The sequence below is a fragment of the Crinia signifera genome, chromosome 4 (genome assembly GCF_055691185.1).
Source record: "Crinia signifera chromosome 4, ASM5569118v1, whole genome shotgun sequence".
NCBI classification, from domain to species: domain Eukaryota; kingdom Metazoa; phylum Chordata; class Amphibia; order Anura; family Myobatrachidae; genus Crinia; species Crinia signifera.
In genome coordinates, this window is record NC_139220.1 from 14,121,612 (window position 1) to 14,139,197 (window position 17,586).

At 44.8% G+C, this 17,586-nt stretch overlaps 1 protein-coding gene across 1 annotated transcript in view; it reads right to left on the reverse strand.

The window, feature by feature from the left end:
• The window catches only part of MTPN (myotrophin), a 58,031-nt gene extending 40,822 nt beyond the window's left edge, over window positions 1–17,209 (reverse strand). The window contains exon 1 of the mRNA XM_083181170.1: window positions 17,026–17,209. Coding sequence (XP_083037296.1) covers window positions 17,026–17,097 — 72 coding nt within the window. The 5' untranslated portion in view covers window positions 17,098–17,209. The remainder of the gene's footprint in view (window positions 1–17,025) is intronic.
• Between the last annotated feature and the right edge of the window lie 377 nt (window positions 17,210–17,586).

The following is a 17,586-nucleotide window of genomic DNA, read 5'->3' on the forward strand; positions in this document are numbered from 1 at the left end:
CCCTCCAGATGTTGTGAAACTACATGTCCCAGCATGCCCTGACAGTTTTGGTATGCTCTTATAGAGAGAAAAAAAAAAAAAACAATGCATGTTGGAACATGTAGTTTCACAACATCTGGAGGGCGGCCACAGGTTGAAGACCAATGATCTAAACATTAAAAGTATCAATAGCTCCCAATTGTAAAACACTTTATTGGTACTAATAAACAGCAGGGCTTGGACGCACCTCAACATGACCAGACTTCCCGATTCTGCTGTGTAACCATTTCACTGCCACCTACTTCAGAGAGAGATCCAACTTTTTTTTTTTTTTTTTTTAAAGGGACACACACCTGTCATTGTATACATCACAGGCATGCACACAACCTCACATAGTAGCATTAGGCTGCAATAGTACAACCAGCCAGGCAATGTATACATTCTGCACATCTTAGGATTTTTGTATCCCCCTTGGGCAGAAACTGTTCCACAACAAAAAAATCAGTACGCTTGTGGCGTTTCAGGTCCAAGTAAGCCCTGGCAGCCGCTGAAGTCTTGGGCATGGCTGGTGCTTTCAGAACCAAGAGATGCCCAAGGCTGCCAGAGCATGCTTCAGCTGGTAACCATTGGCTACTCGCTCTGACTGGCTGCTCACGTATTGGCCCCTCGTTCTATCTGAAGAAATAAAAAAAAAAAAAAAAAGGGGAACATAATTTAAGGATTTGGGATAATAATAAATATTTACACAAATCCAGCTTATTGATTGGCCTACAGATATAAAGGGTTGGCTGCGGCCAAATGCTAATATGTATACACACACACCAAACAAGAGCTTTATCTGTGTCAGTCTCCATCTAGGATATCAATAAATAGGAGATTCGCGTTTAAATGCATTGTCAGAGACTCATTCAGCTCCCACGTGAGCTAGGAGCGGGCCGTCAGTTAGGAGAGCATACACAAAGCTAGGTGGCTTCCTTCATACAGACAGATTCAGCTAAATCACTATTAATAATGTACTGTTACTGATAGTGACGTGGCGGGGGGGGGGAATTGGCATTTTTGAAAATTCCCAGGAAAACATCGCAGTTTCTATGTGGAATTCGGTTGTTGGCGCAGGGGGTGAATAGCCATTGTGCGATTTTGCTGGCGAGTTTCACCTCTACTCGCTCACAATTGGGTAGGGAGGTCATTGACCATAGTAACCAGGCCCTAGCTAGCATATCTAGTACACTCTTTGACCTGGAATCTAGAATCTGATGGGTTGTTATGGGTACTCAGGGTGCAGGTGGACAGGCCTGGTCTACTTGGTAAATAAGCAACAGTACTGCACCACTTACACCCCTTTCACACCAGGAAATGCAGGGACTTACAGGGAATAAAGTCCAGGGATCAAGCAGGGACATTCATCTTCTGGTGTGAAATACCATCCCCCACCCACCTATGCGCAGCAGCGGGGCCAGGCAGCTGGGAGCTTGTAGTGCTATTTGCCAGCGGTAGGGGCAGGAAGTGCTGCTAAATTTGAATTCAGCCAATCAGCGTCCAGCCAGTTTATTCAAATTCAGCAGCGCTTCTTGCCCCTGCTGCCCATCAAATAGCGACACAAACTTCCAGCCGCCACTGGAAGGGAGAGTCAGCAAGCTGGGTAAGTACCTTTCACACCAGCCTGTATCCCGGGAGCAACCCTGCTAGCTAGAAGGGAACCTTCTACACCAGCGCTGGTGTGAAAGGGGTACTAGGAGTTAATGAAGTCAGTGAAGCATGTAGAGATGGGTCCAAGCACGTGCCCTTTCCTAGTGCAGATAGTGACTCATGGTGTAAACTGGGCTGTTATCTGACACTGTGCCTCATGGGGCTATGTACAGCCTGATAAACTGAGGTTGTCACCTACAGAAGGAAGCATGCAGGATAACACCTGTGGACGGCTGTGTATCGGCTACAACAGCATAGAACACGTCACAGCAGATTGCCAACACCTTTTATAGTCCTTGTAAGGTTTTGCTTCTGCATTATACCAGTTACTAGGAGGAGCCACGTGATAGTATTGTTATATAGGATTATTTTCCAGCCTGGTACAGACCTCCATACAGCCGGCTATGCCAGGTTTATTGTAAATTTAAATGACAAGAGACCGGTATAGGCGTCACCCTGTATTAAGGGTTCTACCAACCAGAAGTGCTCCAGAAGCAAGCCCATCGCCTCTGATTGGTTGGCTAGGAAAGGGGAGTCCTGGCCCATGTGTAGCAGGGTGGGGTAGGCGCCGCTGGTATTTGGGACTGTATAACAGAAGAAAAAGCTTTATTTATCTTTTTTTTTTTTTTAATTAACAATGTTTTATTAATAAGTGCATGAGTCATGGTACAGTATGTGCCAATTATTTTCATATTTATTTTGGCATAACCCAGTTTGGAGTATCCTATAGTAAACTTGCACTATTGTATGACAGATGCCGGCTCGGGTGAGTACCCCGCAGCTGCTGGCATTTAAGGAAATCTAATGGGCAACAGTGAGGACACTGGCAATCTGACTAGATCAGCACTGCATGCAGGAACATATATCGCTGTCGTTATTGGCTATACACATGTGGCGATGTGTGCGTTGTTTTTTTTTTTTTTTTTTTAAACGTATAGAAACTGACCTCTCTCTCTCAGTTCCCATTCCAGTGACCAGATAAATAACTTCTCTTCTAGGCACCGTTCCCCTTTAGGTACAATGAGTACAGCTGGAAGCCAAACAGCTGTACCAGATAGGTAGACCGGTCACAACCCATAAATCACTGCAGGATCAAATACACAGAATCCCGAGGACAGAAGGGAAGGACTTCACATGACAGAGCCGCAGTGATTACCTGGGATCCCCTGCAACTCGGCAAGAGTAGGTGATGGATCACACATTGGGAAGAGAACATGGAATGACCGATCGAAGAAACTAAAATCAGCTTCTGTCATTTATCTAGTACAGTAGTTGAATGGTAGAAGCGGATTGGTGGCTTTGGTCAATGTCGCTCCAAGGCTTGATACAGCAGGTATGGATGGAAGGCCTCACAGAGTCTAATGCTGTGCACACACGGTGAGATTCCCTTGCTATTCGACTTAAGATTTGAGTGCTATGCAATCTTTGCTAACTCTGTGCTATTTACATACAATCTGCACTATATAGTCATTGCTGCCCTGTCTATCTGGGTTTCGATTTGTGCTGTCCCAGGAGCGCGCATCGGGATCGCAAGGTAAAAAACCTGTGCCATCTGCATACGATTTTAACTATATAGAGTCAAAAGTCAACATGAGTCATGAGTCAACAGGAAACACGTTGATGATATGCACGAGGTCGAGAATCAAAAAGTTGACATTGAAAAAGGTTAGCAGTTTTTCCCTTTTTTGGGAAAAATGTTGACACCCGAGCACGTGGGTAACTAGTGTTCATTCTAGCACCCGCCATATTTGAAAAGCCATGCGGTTCCTCTTCCCTGCCAAGGCACACCATGAGAACCCCACAGGGCAAAACACATTGGCCCCCACAGAAAAAAAAAAAAAAACATTGGCCTCCATATAAAAAAAAATAACCCTGGTCCCCACAGGAAACAAACAAAATACATCGGCCCTTTACATGAAGAGACCAGTAAATAACAGTTGAACTGGTGGTGGCTGTAAGCTGGTGTGGACATCTCTAGATCTGGGGGCACACTTGGGAACAGATCAGGTACACTAGCGTGACACGGCACATTGGTTGGAAACAAAAAAAAAAAAAAAAAAAACCACCTTGTGTCAACCATGCCCATATCGCCCTTACTTGTGTCGACCTTCTGTCAACCTAGTCACGGTCCACCATTAGTGGTCAGGTGCCGGATGACTCACTGACACCCGTTTCTCTGACATCAGAATCTCAACGGTCAGCCGCTCTACAGTTGGAATCCCGACTTACACGGGCCGGTTTCCCTCGTGGAGGTCCACGAAACACATATAGGCTAAATAGAATAGGTAGCGAGTGCAGCGAGCCCGCAAGGTGACTGTCGATCTAGACATTGTCGACCCAGAGACCACATACTGAGCATGTGGACCATCGATTAGTGTACGGCGTCCCATCACCTCGGGCCAGGTTCCTCGCTCCGTTACGGTGGTGCTCAGTACACCTTACAATAGATGTGGACTATGATGGGGGGGGGAGTATGATTGTCATAATTTCGTTTCTTGTTTGTTTGTTTATATAAACACACGTCGACCTTTTCATTCATTAGCCACCGTCATGTAAACCTGTTGCCTGTACCGAACTATCATCCGGTTCCTGATACAGCCCCCCCTTTAATGAGCAAGGGCGCAGGTCTCCCCAGCAGGACAGAATGTACGGTATACTGACCCAGTAACTCTGCAACAGCTTTGTATAAAAACTCTAAAACCATACAGCCTTGATACAAGTGATTGTACAAGTGACGTTCATTTTAGGGGGTTAAGCCAAACCGCCTAATTAAGTATCTGCACTCAGTTATCTATCACTCGTTACCCCAGATGGGTGCGATAGCAAGGTGAAAAAGCTCCACCAAAAGTGTGAAATCAATGGCATGATACAGACTGGACAATCGACAAAACTATAGAACTGTACAGTATAAGCAATTGCGAGGCTTCGGCCGGCCTGACCTTTTTGGGGGCAAATATAAAAACCAAAGTAATATATCCCTTCATGAACAAACTGCACATATCCCCTTCAGGCGAGTTTAGAGACTAAAGGTGGCCATACACACTCAGATTTATCTTCAGATCTGGCTGGTTGGACCAAAAACCTGGTTATGGATGAAAGCAAATGACATTTGACCATTTGCTTGGAAATGCTGGAAAACTGACAAACTGTCACTCATCCATAACCATGTTTTTGTTTTAACCAGACAGATCTGCAGATAAATCTTACTAGTGTATGGGCACCTTAAGACCTATGCGAGGCCGTAGAGAAGGACGCTGCGTTTTTCACGCTCTCGGAGGAAGAAAAAGTGAAATCTGCCGATTAGGGACAGTGTATGATGCAATTAATTGCATGCGGCTTAAAACAATTAGTGTAACCCCAGAAGACTGGAATGGAGACACACTAACATCAAAATATCAGCCAACGGCAGGAAACACCTTTCAGAACGTCACGCGCAAAACACGATCCTCATATTTCACAGCTTCAAGTATCCACCAGGAAATCCGTGGAGTCGTGTTCTAGAACAGTGACCAGGAGAATCTTGTTCTTCACTTTCACAAGCGGTCATTCCAGGATACGTCCAAGTAGCCGGCGCGTGGTCATTTCATTCACAAGCACGGATTGGGCGGTTTTAGATAGGGGGGGAGGGGGAGGAATAATTAAATCCCGGGCAAATACTTTGCTAGATGAAAAAGATTAAATTTTTTAAGTTTTTTGGGGTAGAATTCGACTTGCCCTATTCAATTACCTTGATGAAAAATCCAGCATTGGCAAAAACCACGTGGATCGGCGAAATTGGCGCAAATTCACATAATTTGGCAAAAATTCGCACCCCTTTTCACCCAAAAGTAAATAAAGGGAAACTGCATTGGTGAAAATGGACTCAAAACTGACGAAAACGATTGAATACTAATCAGTGAATTATTGCCGGGCCAGGATTGAATCCCCCCCATAGAAGAATAGATAGAGCTGTCTAACAGGCAACATAGGCTGTCCGAGCCTTTCCCCTCCGATGCTCAACAAAGGGCAAAGGAAAAAAGGATATTATGAGGGCAGCCGAAGCTACAAAAAAAAAAAAGATAATGGATATACCAAATACGAGCATCACAATTAGAGCCAATACAGCGGCCTCACACAGCGATCTCCGAGACGGTGCTAGGAAACACTCAGTAATGAGCAGCACAAGGCTTGGTGTAAGACAAGCAGTGGGAGGAGATGGACAAAAGTGATGAACAAGGTCGGATACTGTATAGGGAAATAGCTTAGAAACACCGTACAGTCAAACTGGAGACACGGAACTCGAGAGGACACTCGCTGAGCATCATCCGTACTGGGGCCTACAAACAGAGTGATGTAGCAGCACTTTCTAAGCAATCTCACTAGCTCCGTGTGTAGGGACATAGCGATATTGATGCACGGACCTGTGCGTTGCTATCGCCCGGGGATTAACATCCAGCACGCTCGATAAATCTAGTTAAAAATCACTGGTCTCCTGTGAGAACACTGGCCCTGACAGATCGCTCACCTATCTTGAAGCCTAAACCACCACATTTTGCAGACCCTTTTTTCCTACTACGGTTTTGTTATCTTAATTAAAAATCAGAAGGCAAAAAAAAAAAAAACCCACGGTTCTCTGGTAGAACAGGCCTAGCCGGATCAGAGAGTCGCCTTCTACAACACAACTTCAGCTGCAGATAACCCAGCTCCATCCGCACGCACCAGTCGCTGTTGATGAACCCAGCAGGCCACACAGACCTGCCACTGCAGGAAGTCACAGTTCAATGGCAACTTTCCGCTCTATAAAATGAGCCTGAGACTTAGAAAACTCTATCATCGATCATTTTAACGCAAGCCTTTTAGCTTCAGATTGCTTCTTAGCACTTCTCAATCGCTTTCCTGCCCACACGTATAACCTCCCTGCGCCAGGGACTTCAAAAAATCCTGTAATAGACATCTCTTATCTAATACACGTGTCCCTCCATTTGGCTCAGTCCCTCCCAGGTCACTTTCTGCCTACCTTTGCATTAGAGAGAACACTGGGGTACCAGGTAATCGCTCCAAGAGAGACATCTGTAGGCCATTTGCACTGCTAGATTTAACAGTTTGAAGAAAGTAGATTGTTCAACTATACACATTGTAAGAATCAGAAGAGTGTAAATAATTACAAAGCGCCTCTCTGCTTCATCAGCTCCCTAGACTCAGCCTACAACTGTATAATACCGCTTTCACACTGCCAAAACTTTTTAAAAACCGGTATTTTTTAAACAGTATGTGTCTGAGCCTTCACATTGCAGTAGATTACAGTTTTAAATACCATTTAAGTACCATTCACATCAGTCAACCCTTTAATCCCCTGAACACGTTTCAAGGCAGAATGCAGGGGACAGCCTATCACAGGTCTGTAATCTGTTGTTTTTACTAAATACCGTTTCAGAGCCATTCTCACTGCAGAAAAAACGGCTCTGAAACGTGTAGGACTCTGGCACTTTCCAACTGCAGACTTAAACGTTTTGAAATGGGGAAAAAACGTCAATATACCGTGCAGTGTGAAAGGGGTATAAACGTGTTCGAAACAACAAAAATCTGCTTGTGTGACATCTCACCAAAACCCACTGATACTGTAGTAAACAAAGCATCTTTATCAATGACAAAAACAGGTCTGCTACCAATTCTAAGGGCAAAATTGTCCATTGGCGTGCCTTTCTAGGCACAGTTTTAAATGACTGGATGCAGGAGAGCACCACAAGGATGATATCACATGCTAAAGTAAAATAATCCTGCCGATTTCAACACACTTCCCACACAGTCACAGCTGGCAAAATCTTGTCATAACCATTAACAGAAAACTTGTGATGATGGTAGTACAGTTATTGGCCAATAGGAGCACAGAAGGACATTAACAGTAATTACTCTCCCCCCTTGTAGAGAGATATATATATATATATTCTCCCGGAGGCGGCACTCGTATGAAATAACGACACCAGACTGTGGCTTGCTTTTAGACCGACGTTTCAAGGCCGTCTGGCCTTTTTATCAAGGTGCAAAAAAAAGAGATACATACAAATGCAAATACACAACTTAAATACCTGTGGATCTTGTTCACGTCTCCCGCCGCAGCCCAGCCGGGCGTCTAATGGTGACGTCACCGACATCACGTTGCGTTAGGGGCGTGAAGAATCACCTGTGTCCCAAAGAAAAAATAACCAATGAAAAAAACACAACCAATGAAAAAAACATATACAAAAATCACCATGGTGATACATATACATAACAATAAAAGACGGCATGGAAAAAGCAGATAAGATCAGCATGTTAAGGCTTTAAAAAAGGCATACTATGAAGTTGAATAGCCAAAAGCTCTTTTTACAGAAACCGCTAAATAGCGGCATATATAAAACTGGGCATAATGACACATAGATCCACCAAATGAAAAAATGTATTATATTACATATAACAAGATAAACCTAAATACTCGTTCAGTCCCCTCGGGGCGAGAGTATCTAGTCGGTCAATCCACCTACACTCAGCACGGAGCAATAGTAAAGACCGATCACCGCCACGTTTTAAAGGGGGAATATGATCAATAATACGGTAACGTAGTGTGGTGATGGAATGTCGAGCCTGCGCGAAGTGACGCGCGACAGGCTGTTCACTGTTACCGGAGATGAGAGCTGCTTTAATGGCAGACCTGTGGGCTGCTGCCCTTTCCTTAAAGGCGCAGTCTGTCTTGCCCACATAATGTCTGCCGCAGGGACAAGAAATCAGGTATATAACGTATTTCGTAGAACATGTTACCCGGTGTCTAATGGAAAACAAAGTAGGTTGTTTTAAATGCTGTGGTTGCGCAACCTGTAACTTTATGGTGGCCGGGGAATTCTTTCATCATCCTTACTCCGGGAAAAGGTTTTCCATTAGACACCGGGTAACATGTTCTACGAAATACGTTATATACCTGATTTCTTGTCCCTGCGGCAGACATTATGTGGGCAAGACAGACTGCGCCTTTAAGGAAAGGGCAGCAGCCCACAGGTCTGCCATTAAAGCAGCTCTCATCTCCGGTAACAGTGAACAGCCTGTCGCGCGTCACTTCGCGCAGGCTCGACATTCCATCACCACACTACGTTACCGTATTATTGATCATATTCCCCCTTTAAAACGTGGCGGTGATCGGTCTTTACTATTGCTCCGTGCTGAGTGTAGGTGGATTGACCGACTAGATACTCTCGCCCCGAGGGGACTGAACGAGTATTTAGGTTTATCTTGTTATATGTAATATAATACATTTTTTCATTTGGTGGATCTATGTGTCATTATGCCCAGTTTTATATATGCCGCTATTTAGCGGTTTCTGTAAAAAGAGCTTTTGGCTATTCAACTTCATAGTATGCCTTTTTTAAAGCCTTAACATGCTGATCTTATCTGCTTTTTCCATGCCGTCTTTTATTGTTATGTATATGTATCACCATGGTGATTTTTGTATATGTTTTTTTCATTGGTTGTGTTTTTTTCATTGGTTATTTTTTCTTTGGGACACAGGTGATTCTTCACGCCCCTAACGCAACGTGATGTCGGTGACGTCACCATTAGACGCCCGGCTGGGCTGCGGCGGGAGACGTGAACAAGATCCACAGGTATTTAAGTTGTGTATTTGCATTTGTATGTATCTCTTTTTTTTGCACCTTGATAAAAAGGCCAGACGGCCTTGAAACGTCGGTCTAAAAGCAAGCCACAGTCTGGTGTCGTTATTTCATACGAGTGCCGCCTCCGGGAGAATATACATAGCAGAACCACAATCTGCTTTAGGAAGGCACCGTGGTCTACTGATCTCTTATTATACCGATACTATTGTTACAGCCCATTGGAGTGCCTCCTCTAGGTACACTATATTTTCCAGCGTCCCTCATCGTTGGATTGGACGGCACCCTTCTGGCTACTTACCCATATTTTGGGTCACGTTCAGTAACCTGCAAGAGATCGTTTTAACCTGTTTGTCTACACTCGCGCACTGCCTGGGATTTCTCTGCACGGTGTTGTGGCAGGCGCTGCTGACGGTATTATCAGATAACGCACGCACTTGCATTGGTCGACATGCACAACGATCTACCCATCGACATTGGAGCTGAGTCCTCCCAAACCAGAGTGGAGTTAACACTAGGCTCCATTTTCAGCTATTCAGACACTGACTACGAACGGGTCCTATTCAAGCATGATGCGGCCTCCATCCCACCTCCTGACAATCTGCAAATCTTCCATGAATGGTCCAACCTGAAAAGAAAGGAGACTGATCTATACTATCATGGTCTAACCCTGTCGAACTATGTTCGTGAAAAGAAAATCCCGAGGGGATTTAGAGTCAAGAACGTTCCAACTATAGGTCGACATAATATTCCTTTCTGTAAGGTTTGGACGTCTATCTTAAATAAATGCTCTTTTGACCTAATGATTGCAGTCATCGAAGAGGTCACTAGAGAACTGGCTATGGTCCGAGATAAACTGACAGTATTTGAGTCGACACATAAAAATACGCTGGTGTCTGACACTTCTAATGACTGGCTAGTAAAGTTGACGTCCCAGGTCGACAAGTATAAAAAAGAACTGATTCAATATAAAAAAAACAAACAAGATCGTGTCGACCTAGACTACCAGAAGCACTTGGTTTATCCGTGGTTAACCGGAGGGGATTTAACCAACTCACGCCCGTTCAGAAGACGTCCCCGCACTCGTTACAACAGAGCAGGACTGGACACTGAATCTTCTGGGGCGGATGCCTCCTCCAATAGCGGACAGGATGTAGGTCCTGGTAACCACCGGGCTCTCCCTTTAGGGACACGGCCCCGAGACCACAATGCCTCCTCAGGAGAAAATTCACACGGCGGGGGCAACAGAACAAGAGGACGAGGCGTCAAGACCCGCTACCAGCCGTCCCGCATCCAGAAGAAGTAATCTTCAATCTTTCAACCAGAGCTTTGAATCCCATAGAAGTACAGGTACTGTCTAAGGGACTAAATTTCGTTCCCACAAATAAACCTGACCCGTTTATGATCAAAATTGAACAACTCAAATTGATACGCCTTCTTAAATTGAGAGAATTTTTTCAGGACAAAGACACCCGTGATGTCCCACCCCCTACAACATCATTTCCAGACAAATTAAAGAAAAAATCCAAATTTGAGCCTGTGTCGCTCAATCCATCGATTAAAACCTTTGGTAGAATCCTTGAGCACGATACACGGAATATATTGAGTAAACCCCATCCTGGACATTCAAATTTCAGTTCGGCCGAATGGAAGGCAGTAACGTCTTTAAGTAATGATTCAAGTATAGTAATTAGGCAAGCCGATAAGGGTGGGGGAATTGTTGTGTTAAACACAAGTGACTACGTATCAGAGCTGGATAGTCAACTGAGTGATATGTCAACTTATGCTCCGCTCCCCAGAGATCCTACCCCCTTGTACAAGGGAGAACTTGATAAAATTCTACATCAGGCTTGTCTGAACTCTATCATTGACAACCTTACCAGAGAGGCTCTCACCACCACGTACCCCATTACGCCTTTACTGTATTCTCTGCCTAAAATACACAAGAATGCACAAGCACCCCCCGGCCGTCCAATAATCTCGGCACGGGGCTCGTTATATCAATGTGTATCCATTTATTTGGACTCGTTCTTACAACCTTGTGTACAGGCTGAAGATTCTTACCTGAAAGACACTAATGCCTTACTTTGCAAACTGGCTGCCATTTCGGAGATTCCCCAGGATTGTGTTCTGGGCACTGTGGATGTGACCAGCTTATATACCTGCATCCCACATGATGCAGGTATAGCAGCTGTACAGTCACTTATCACCGATAATGTTTTGTATACTGGCCCTAACATTCAATTTTTCTTGCAGCTTTTGAATTTAACATTGAAACGCAATTATTTTTTGTTTAATAACAAATATTATTTACAGCTACGTGGCTGTGCGATGGGGTCCTCCGTGGCCCCGTCGCTAGCCAATGCATTCATGTTTATTATCGAAAAACAGTTATTCATGTCTAATCCAGTAACCAGGGGTGCCCTTATCCTTTACACCAGATATATAGATGACCTCCTGATCTGCTGGTCAGGAGGATCACAGACACTCTCTGACCTCATCAACAGCCATAATCTCACTGATTCTCCAGTGAAATTTACATTTAATATTCATCCGTCACACGTCCAGTATTTAGACGTAGATATTAAGCTTGTTAATGGTCATTTTTCAACTTCTTTATTTTCTAAAAGCACTGACCGCAACAACATGTTGCTTGCCAGTAGTAACCATCCTGCCCCGCTTAAAAAAGGTCTTCCCTATTCACAAATGCTTCGGGCATATAGAATTACCAGTGAACCAGAGGAATTAGTACCAGCCCTCGATTCCATGATTTGTAAATTTGTGGATCGTGGTTATGACCCTTTGGAACTAGATAACATCAAAGCCAAAGTGCTGGCATTACCTAGACCTGATCATTCTTTACCATCATCGAATAAACCTGACAAAAGCAAGGATAAATTGATTTGGGTTAATTCATACCATTTAAAAAGCTCAGCCATCAGCCATCGTGCCAAATCACATTGGCCGATTGTTAAAACTGACCCCGCACTGTCTTCATTAAACAATAAATCCATCATGTGTGCATACACCAGGGGCCGCAATTTGCGAGACCTCTTGGTTAAAAATGATGTCAATTTTCCACCCATTAGACCAACCTTTTTGGGTAAACCCAAAGTAGGTTGTTTTAAATGCTGTGGTTGCGCAACCTGTAACTTTATGGTGGCCGGGGAATTCTTTCATCATCCTTACTCCGGGAAAAGGTTTTCCATTAGACACCGGGTAACATGTTCTACGAAATACGTTATATACCTGATTTCTTGTCCCTGCGGCAGACATTATGTGGGCAAGACAGACTGCGCCTTTAAGGAAAGGGCAGCAGCCCACAGGTCTGCCATTAAAGCAGCTCTCATCTCCGGTAACAGTGAACAGCCTGTCGCGCGTCACTTCGCGCAGGCTCGACATTCCATCACCACACTACGTTACCGTATTATTGATCATATTCCCCCTTTAAAACGTGGCGGTGATCGGTCTTTACTATTGCTCCGTGCTGAGTGTAGGTTGATTGACCGACTAGATACTCTCGCCCCGAGGGGACTGAACGAGTATTTAGGTTTATCTTGTTATATGTAATATAATACATTTTTTCATTTGGTGGATCTATGTGTCATTATGCCCAGTTTTATATATGCCGCTATTTAGCGGTTTCTGTAAAAAGAGCTTTTGGCTATTCAACTTCATAGTATGCCTTTTTTAAAGCCTTAACATGCTGATCTTATCTGCTTTTTCCATGCCGTCTTTTATTGTTATGTATATGTATCACCATGGTGATTTTTGTATATGTTTTTTTCATTGGTTGTGTTTTTTTCATTGGTTATTTTTTCTTTGGGACACAGGTGATTCTTCACGCCCCTAACGCAACGTGATGTCGGTGACGTCACCATTAGACGCCCGGCTGGGCTGCGGCGGGAGACGTGAACAAGATCCACAGGTATTTAAGTTGTGTATTTGCATTTGTATGTATCTCTTTTTTTTTGCACCTTGATAAAAAGGCCAGACGGCCTTGAAACGTCGGTCTAAAAGCAAGCCACAGTCTGGTGTCGTTATTTCATACGAGTGCCGCCTCCGGGAGAATATACATAGCAGAACCACAATCTGCTTTAGGAAGGCACCGTGGTCTACTGATCTCTTATTATACCGATACTATTGTTACAGCCCATTGGAGTGCCTCCTCTAGGTACAATATATATATATATATATATATATATATATATATATATATATATATATATATATATATATATATATATATATATATATATATATATATATATATATATATATATATATATATATATATATCTAGGATGAAAAAGGTACAAGTCCACACCTGGACAAAATATAGGTCCTGGCAGTAAAGCAATGGTGCGAGTAATACCCCTTTCAGACATGCAACCCGGGTAGATGCGCGTCCCCGCGGAGATTACCGGGTTATATCTCCTAGTGGAAAAGGGGTATAACCCGGTAACTTGCTGTTATGTCTGAAAGGGGTATAACTTTGAAGCTTGGCAAACATGTGGGGAAGATTCAAAACGTGCATTTGTAGGCTGCATGCAAAAGCAGACAGACAGTGTTTACCCTGCATGCAAAACAAATGTACTTGCTGTTTTTTCCCACCTCAGTCAGACCCAGTGTGATGGAAGGGATGCAAATTTATTTAGATTTTTTTTTTTTTTTGCATACAGAGAACATACCGGCTTGTTTTGTTTTACGCTAGTATTTGTGATTGAGGACTTTTCTACCCTACAAAATTGCACATTCGAGCTGGATTTATATGTACAGATGTGCCCTAGTACATCTAACCCTCTTTCAGGTTAAACAGCCCTCCTAGTCAGGCCATAACTTGGTAGCGCCCAGTGTCTGAGAGTTTTTCCACTAAAATTAATAAATTTGCCAAACTGCGCGAAAGGATGCACAAGCAGCAGCTGTGGATTAAAATATGCATTCAGTGTGTGAATAACTTGATGAGAAATGATATGCTATAGAAAAAAGAAGCTATTTTAATGGAAAGAGTTGCTCATCACTGTTTTTATATTTTTCAAATATGGCAGCAGGGAATCCTTATCTGAAACTGAGAGGGTCCCACAAGGAAGGCTCTGCCAAATAGAAAAAGTTCTGTTAGACTCAAGTAACATCTCTTTGGGGGAAGGAAGCTCGAATATTTTGGAGTAGTAAAAATGAAAATTCACCTGCAAACATCAATTGAATAGGTTTGGGGTTGAGTAACTCCCAATTGCAAAAGTACAGAATCAGGCCCACAGTAGCAGGAAACTTGGACAATACAGTTATACCCCTTTCACACAGCCTAAAATTCCCAGGTTGGGCCCGAGAACAACCCGCGACTAGCGTTGGTCTAAAAGGTTCCTGGGACAAAATCCTGGCATAATTTGCCGGGATTTCAACGCTGCTATGGAGCAGGGTTGTTCCCGGGTTCAACCTGGGGTCCTGGCCGGTGTGTAAGGGGTACTCACCCAGGTTGCCGGTCCTTGGTGCTTGTGTCAAGCCACGGATCAACACAGGTAGCAGGTGCAGATGAAAGGACGGGCGACAGATGAAGTTGACGCAGCTCTCCGGTGCCTCACTGCAGTCGGAGAGCTACGTCATCTGCGCCCGCCGCCTGTGTGCAATCCAGACCTGCACCAAGGACAGGCAACCTGGGGGTTAGTATTTTCCACCGCCATCCCACCACAGAAAATGCAAGGACTTTTCTGGTGTGAAAAGAGCCAACCCAGGAATGCCCCGGCATGATCCCTGGGCCGTATTCCCGGGTGGTTCCCTGCATTTTCTTGTGTGAAAGGGGTATTACTTTTCTGCGTCATTTGCCTTTAAAATAACCCAGAAAGAGGCGCAAAGCATTAAGTCTGCCAATCACCATTTACAGATATCACAGAAGAGCAAAAAACTGCTGAAGTGATCATTCTACCCTGCATCTTTCAAAACTCGTACAGTTCCTCTTCCTCTTCTCTTCCTGGGGTGCCACTGTGATGTTCCTAGCACAGTCTGTCTGTAAATCAGTGCTGAAATAGACCACACTGTGCTAGAAGCACCATTACTACTGCATACCGAATTAGCACTATGAAAACCCACTGCCACCATTATGCTACAGCTGACAACTAACCAAACTTTTTATAGTTACGCGAGTCAACTGTGTTTAAAACTTATAATTACTTAAATTGGACACTGACTGTGCGGATTCATCAAGCACACCCCTGGTAATTCTATACATTTTGTAAATGTACACTTCCACATTAGTAATAAAAAGAAACCATCCACCCCTTTTAAAACACATCCTTAAGAACTTCTTGCAAGGACTTGTGGTTTCCATTTACTGCTGTGCGAGCCACATCCTGCAGACTCCAAACTGACCGTAGAAGGTTTCCTCGTTTACTGATGCAATGTGTACATTAAGTGGCGAGGGAAGAATGAAGGGAAAGGAGTCTCACCGCCATGACAGTTCAGTACACGTTTAGTATATAGAATCCGCCTTGGCAACAGTTTAAAAGTTAGATGGATAAAAGAATAGAAAAAGGATCAGTTAAGTTAGTCAGACGAATGAGTTTGGTTGATATAAAGGCGCGACCGGCCTATGGGCCTAATTCAGACCTGATTGTTCATATGCAAATTTGCAGATGACCGCGATTAGATAGCAGTCATCCAGATAGAGCGAAAGCCGAGTGCAAGAGAATTGGAAATTGATCACTATTCTCTGCAAATCCATACACAATTCACTTGCTATTGAACGATTCTTTCCAAACGTAAGGTCTGACCCTTCCACAACTGTGCGACAGAATCAGGCGGATTGGGGACGACATTACAGACCCTTCCAGAAATCTGCCGATTACCCCCACGGGTTCGTGTCAGTCAACTTGCGAGGGGATCGTGATTAGACTCATACGCTATTTGGGTGAACATGCGCTCTACGATCCATAGGAACGGAGTTAGATAAATCGATAGGATTGCAAATTTACACATCGATTAACCCCATATATCTGCATGACCAGAGTTCTCACATCATTACGATTACAGACATCGGCATCTCAACTTCCTTCAGAAGTCAGGCGCCAGAACATCAAGATGCCAACGCTGAAGTACCAACAGTGGGCATACCGATTGGCGAGTAAGCGGGCAAGGTTAGGGGGTAGCTTTAGGCACTATTAGATGTACTTAGGCTGAGTGGAGGGAAAGGTTAGGGTTAGGCTGTGAGAAAGGGGGTGGTAGGTTTTTGAAAATTTAGGGTCAGACTGGGCGTGGGGTTTAGGCTGCTAGAGGGCAGGGTTAGGGAGGGGATACTTACCTAATATCTCTCAGGATTCCCTCCTTGAAGAGGACGGCTTCGTTATGCTGACCACCAGTCATTCCTATGTATTACTTGATGGGATCTGCTAATACACAGTGTAGGCCCAGGCTGACAAGAGCTAACCCCCACATACAGGCCCACAGGAACACCTGCCCAGACTGACACATTCACACCTGGGCTGACAGGAGCACCCACTCACTCAAAAGGGAACCCACTGATACACTCAGGCTGCTGAGATCACCAACTTTCTTGCAAGCTGACAGGGGCGCCCACTCACAGGCTCAGGGTGAACTTTGCATCCTCTCACCGGCCCAGGCTGGCAGGGTCCCCCACTCACATGCCCAGGCCGGCAGGGGCCCCCACTGACACGCCCAGACCGGCAGGGGCCCCCACTGACACGCCCAGACCGGCAGGGGCCCCCACTGACACGCCCAGGCTGACTCTCACCTCGGCGATTAACTCCTTCACCACGTCCATATCTCCGTTCTTCAGCGCCCACATGAGCTCCTTGTCAGACATGGTGCGAGCGGCGGTGGGACAGGAGGACAGGGAGCGCGGCCTGGCAGTGACACAACTCTCCGGCGGCCTCTATCAGCTTCCCACACAAAGCTCCACCCCCCGCAGCGTCGTACGTCATCACGCCCGGTAAACCTTACTACGCAGGGCACGTCACTGCTGCACAGCGGCCTACGGTATCCTAGCAACAACCAGCGTCCGGGTCGGAGATGGGCACGGGCAGCCTCCTGTGCTTCTGTGTGACCCCGGCTATACTGTATGTGCCCTATACTGGCTATATGTGCCTAATACTAGCTATATACTGTATTACAGACACACCGGCTATATACTCTATACTGGCTATGTAATGCATGGGGGGGTTTCTGGTTGCCTGGAAACCCCCCTCCTCTTGGCAAGTGTCTTAAATAACTACCACAATAGCTGATATATAATATGAATGTGGCACCCGGCAGCGGGTCCCACTGCCCGAGGCATGCAATATTGACCCCACCC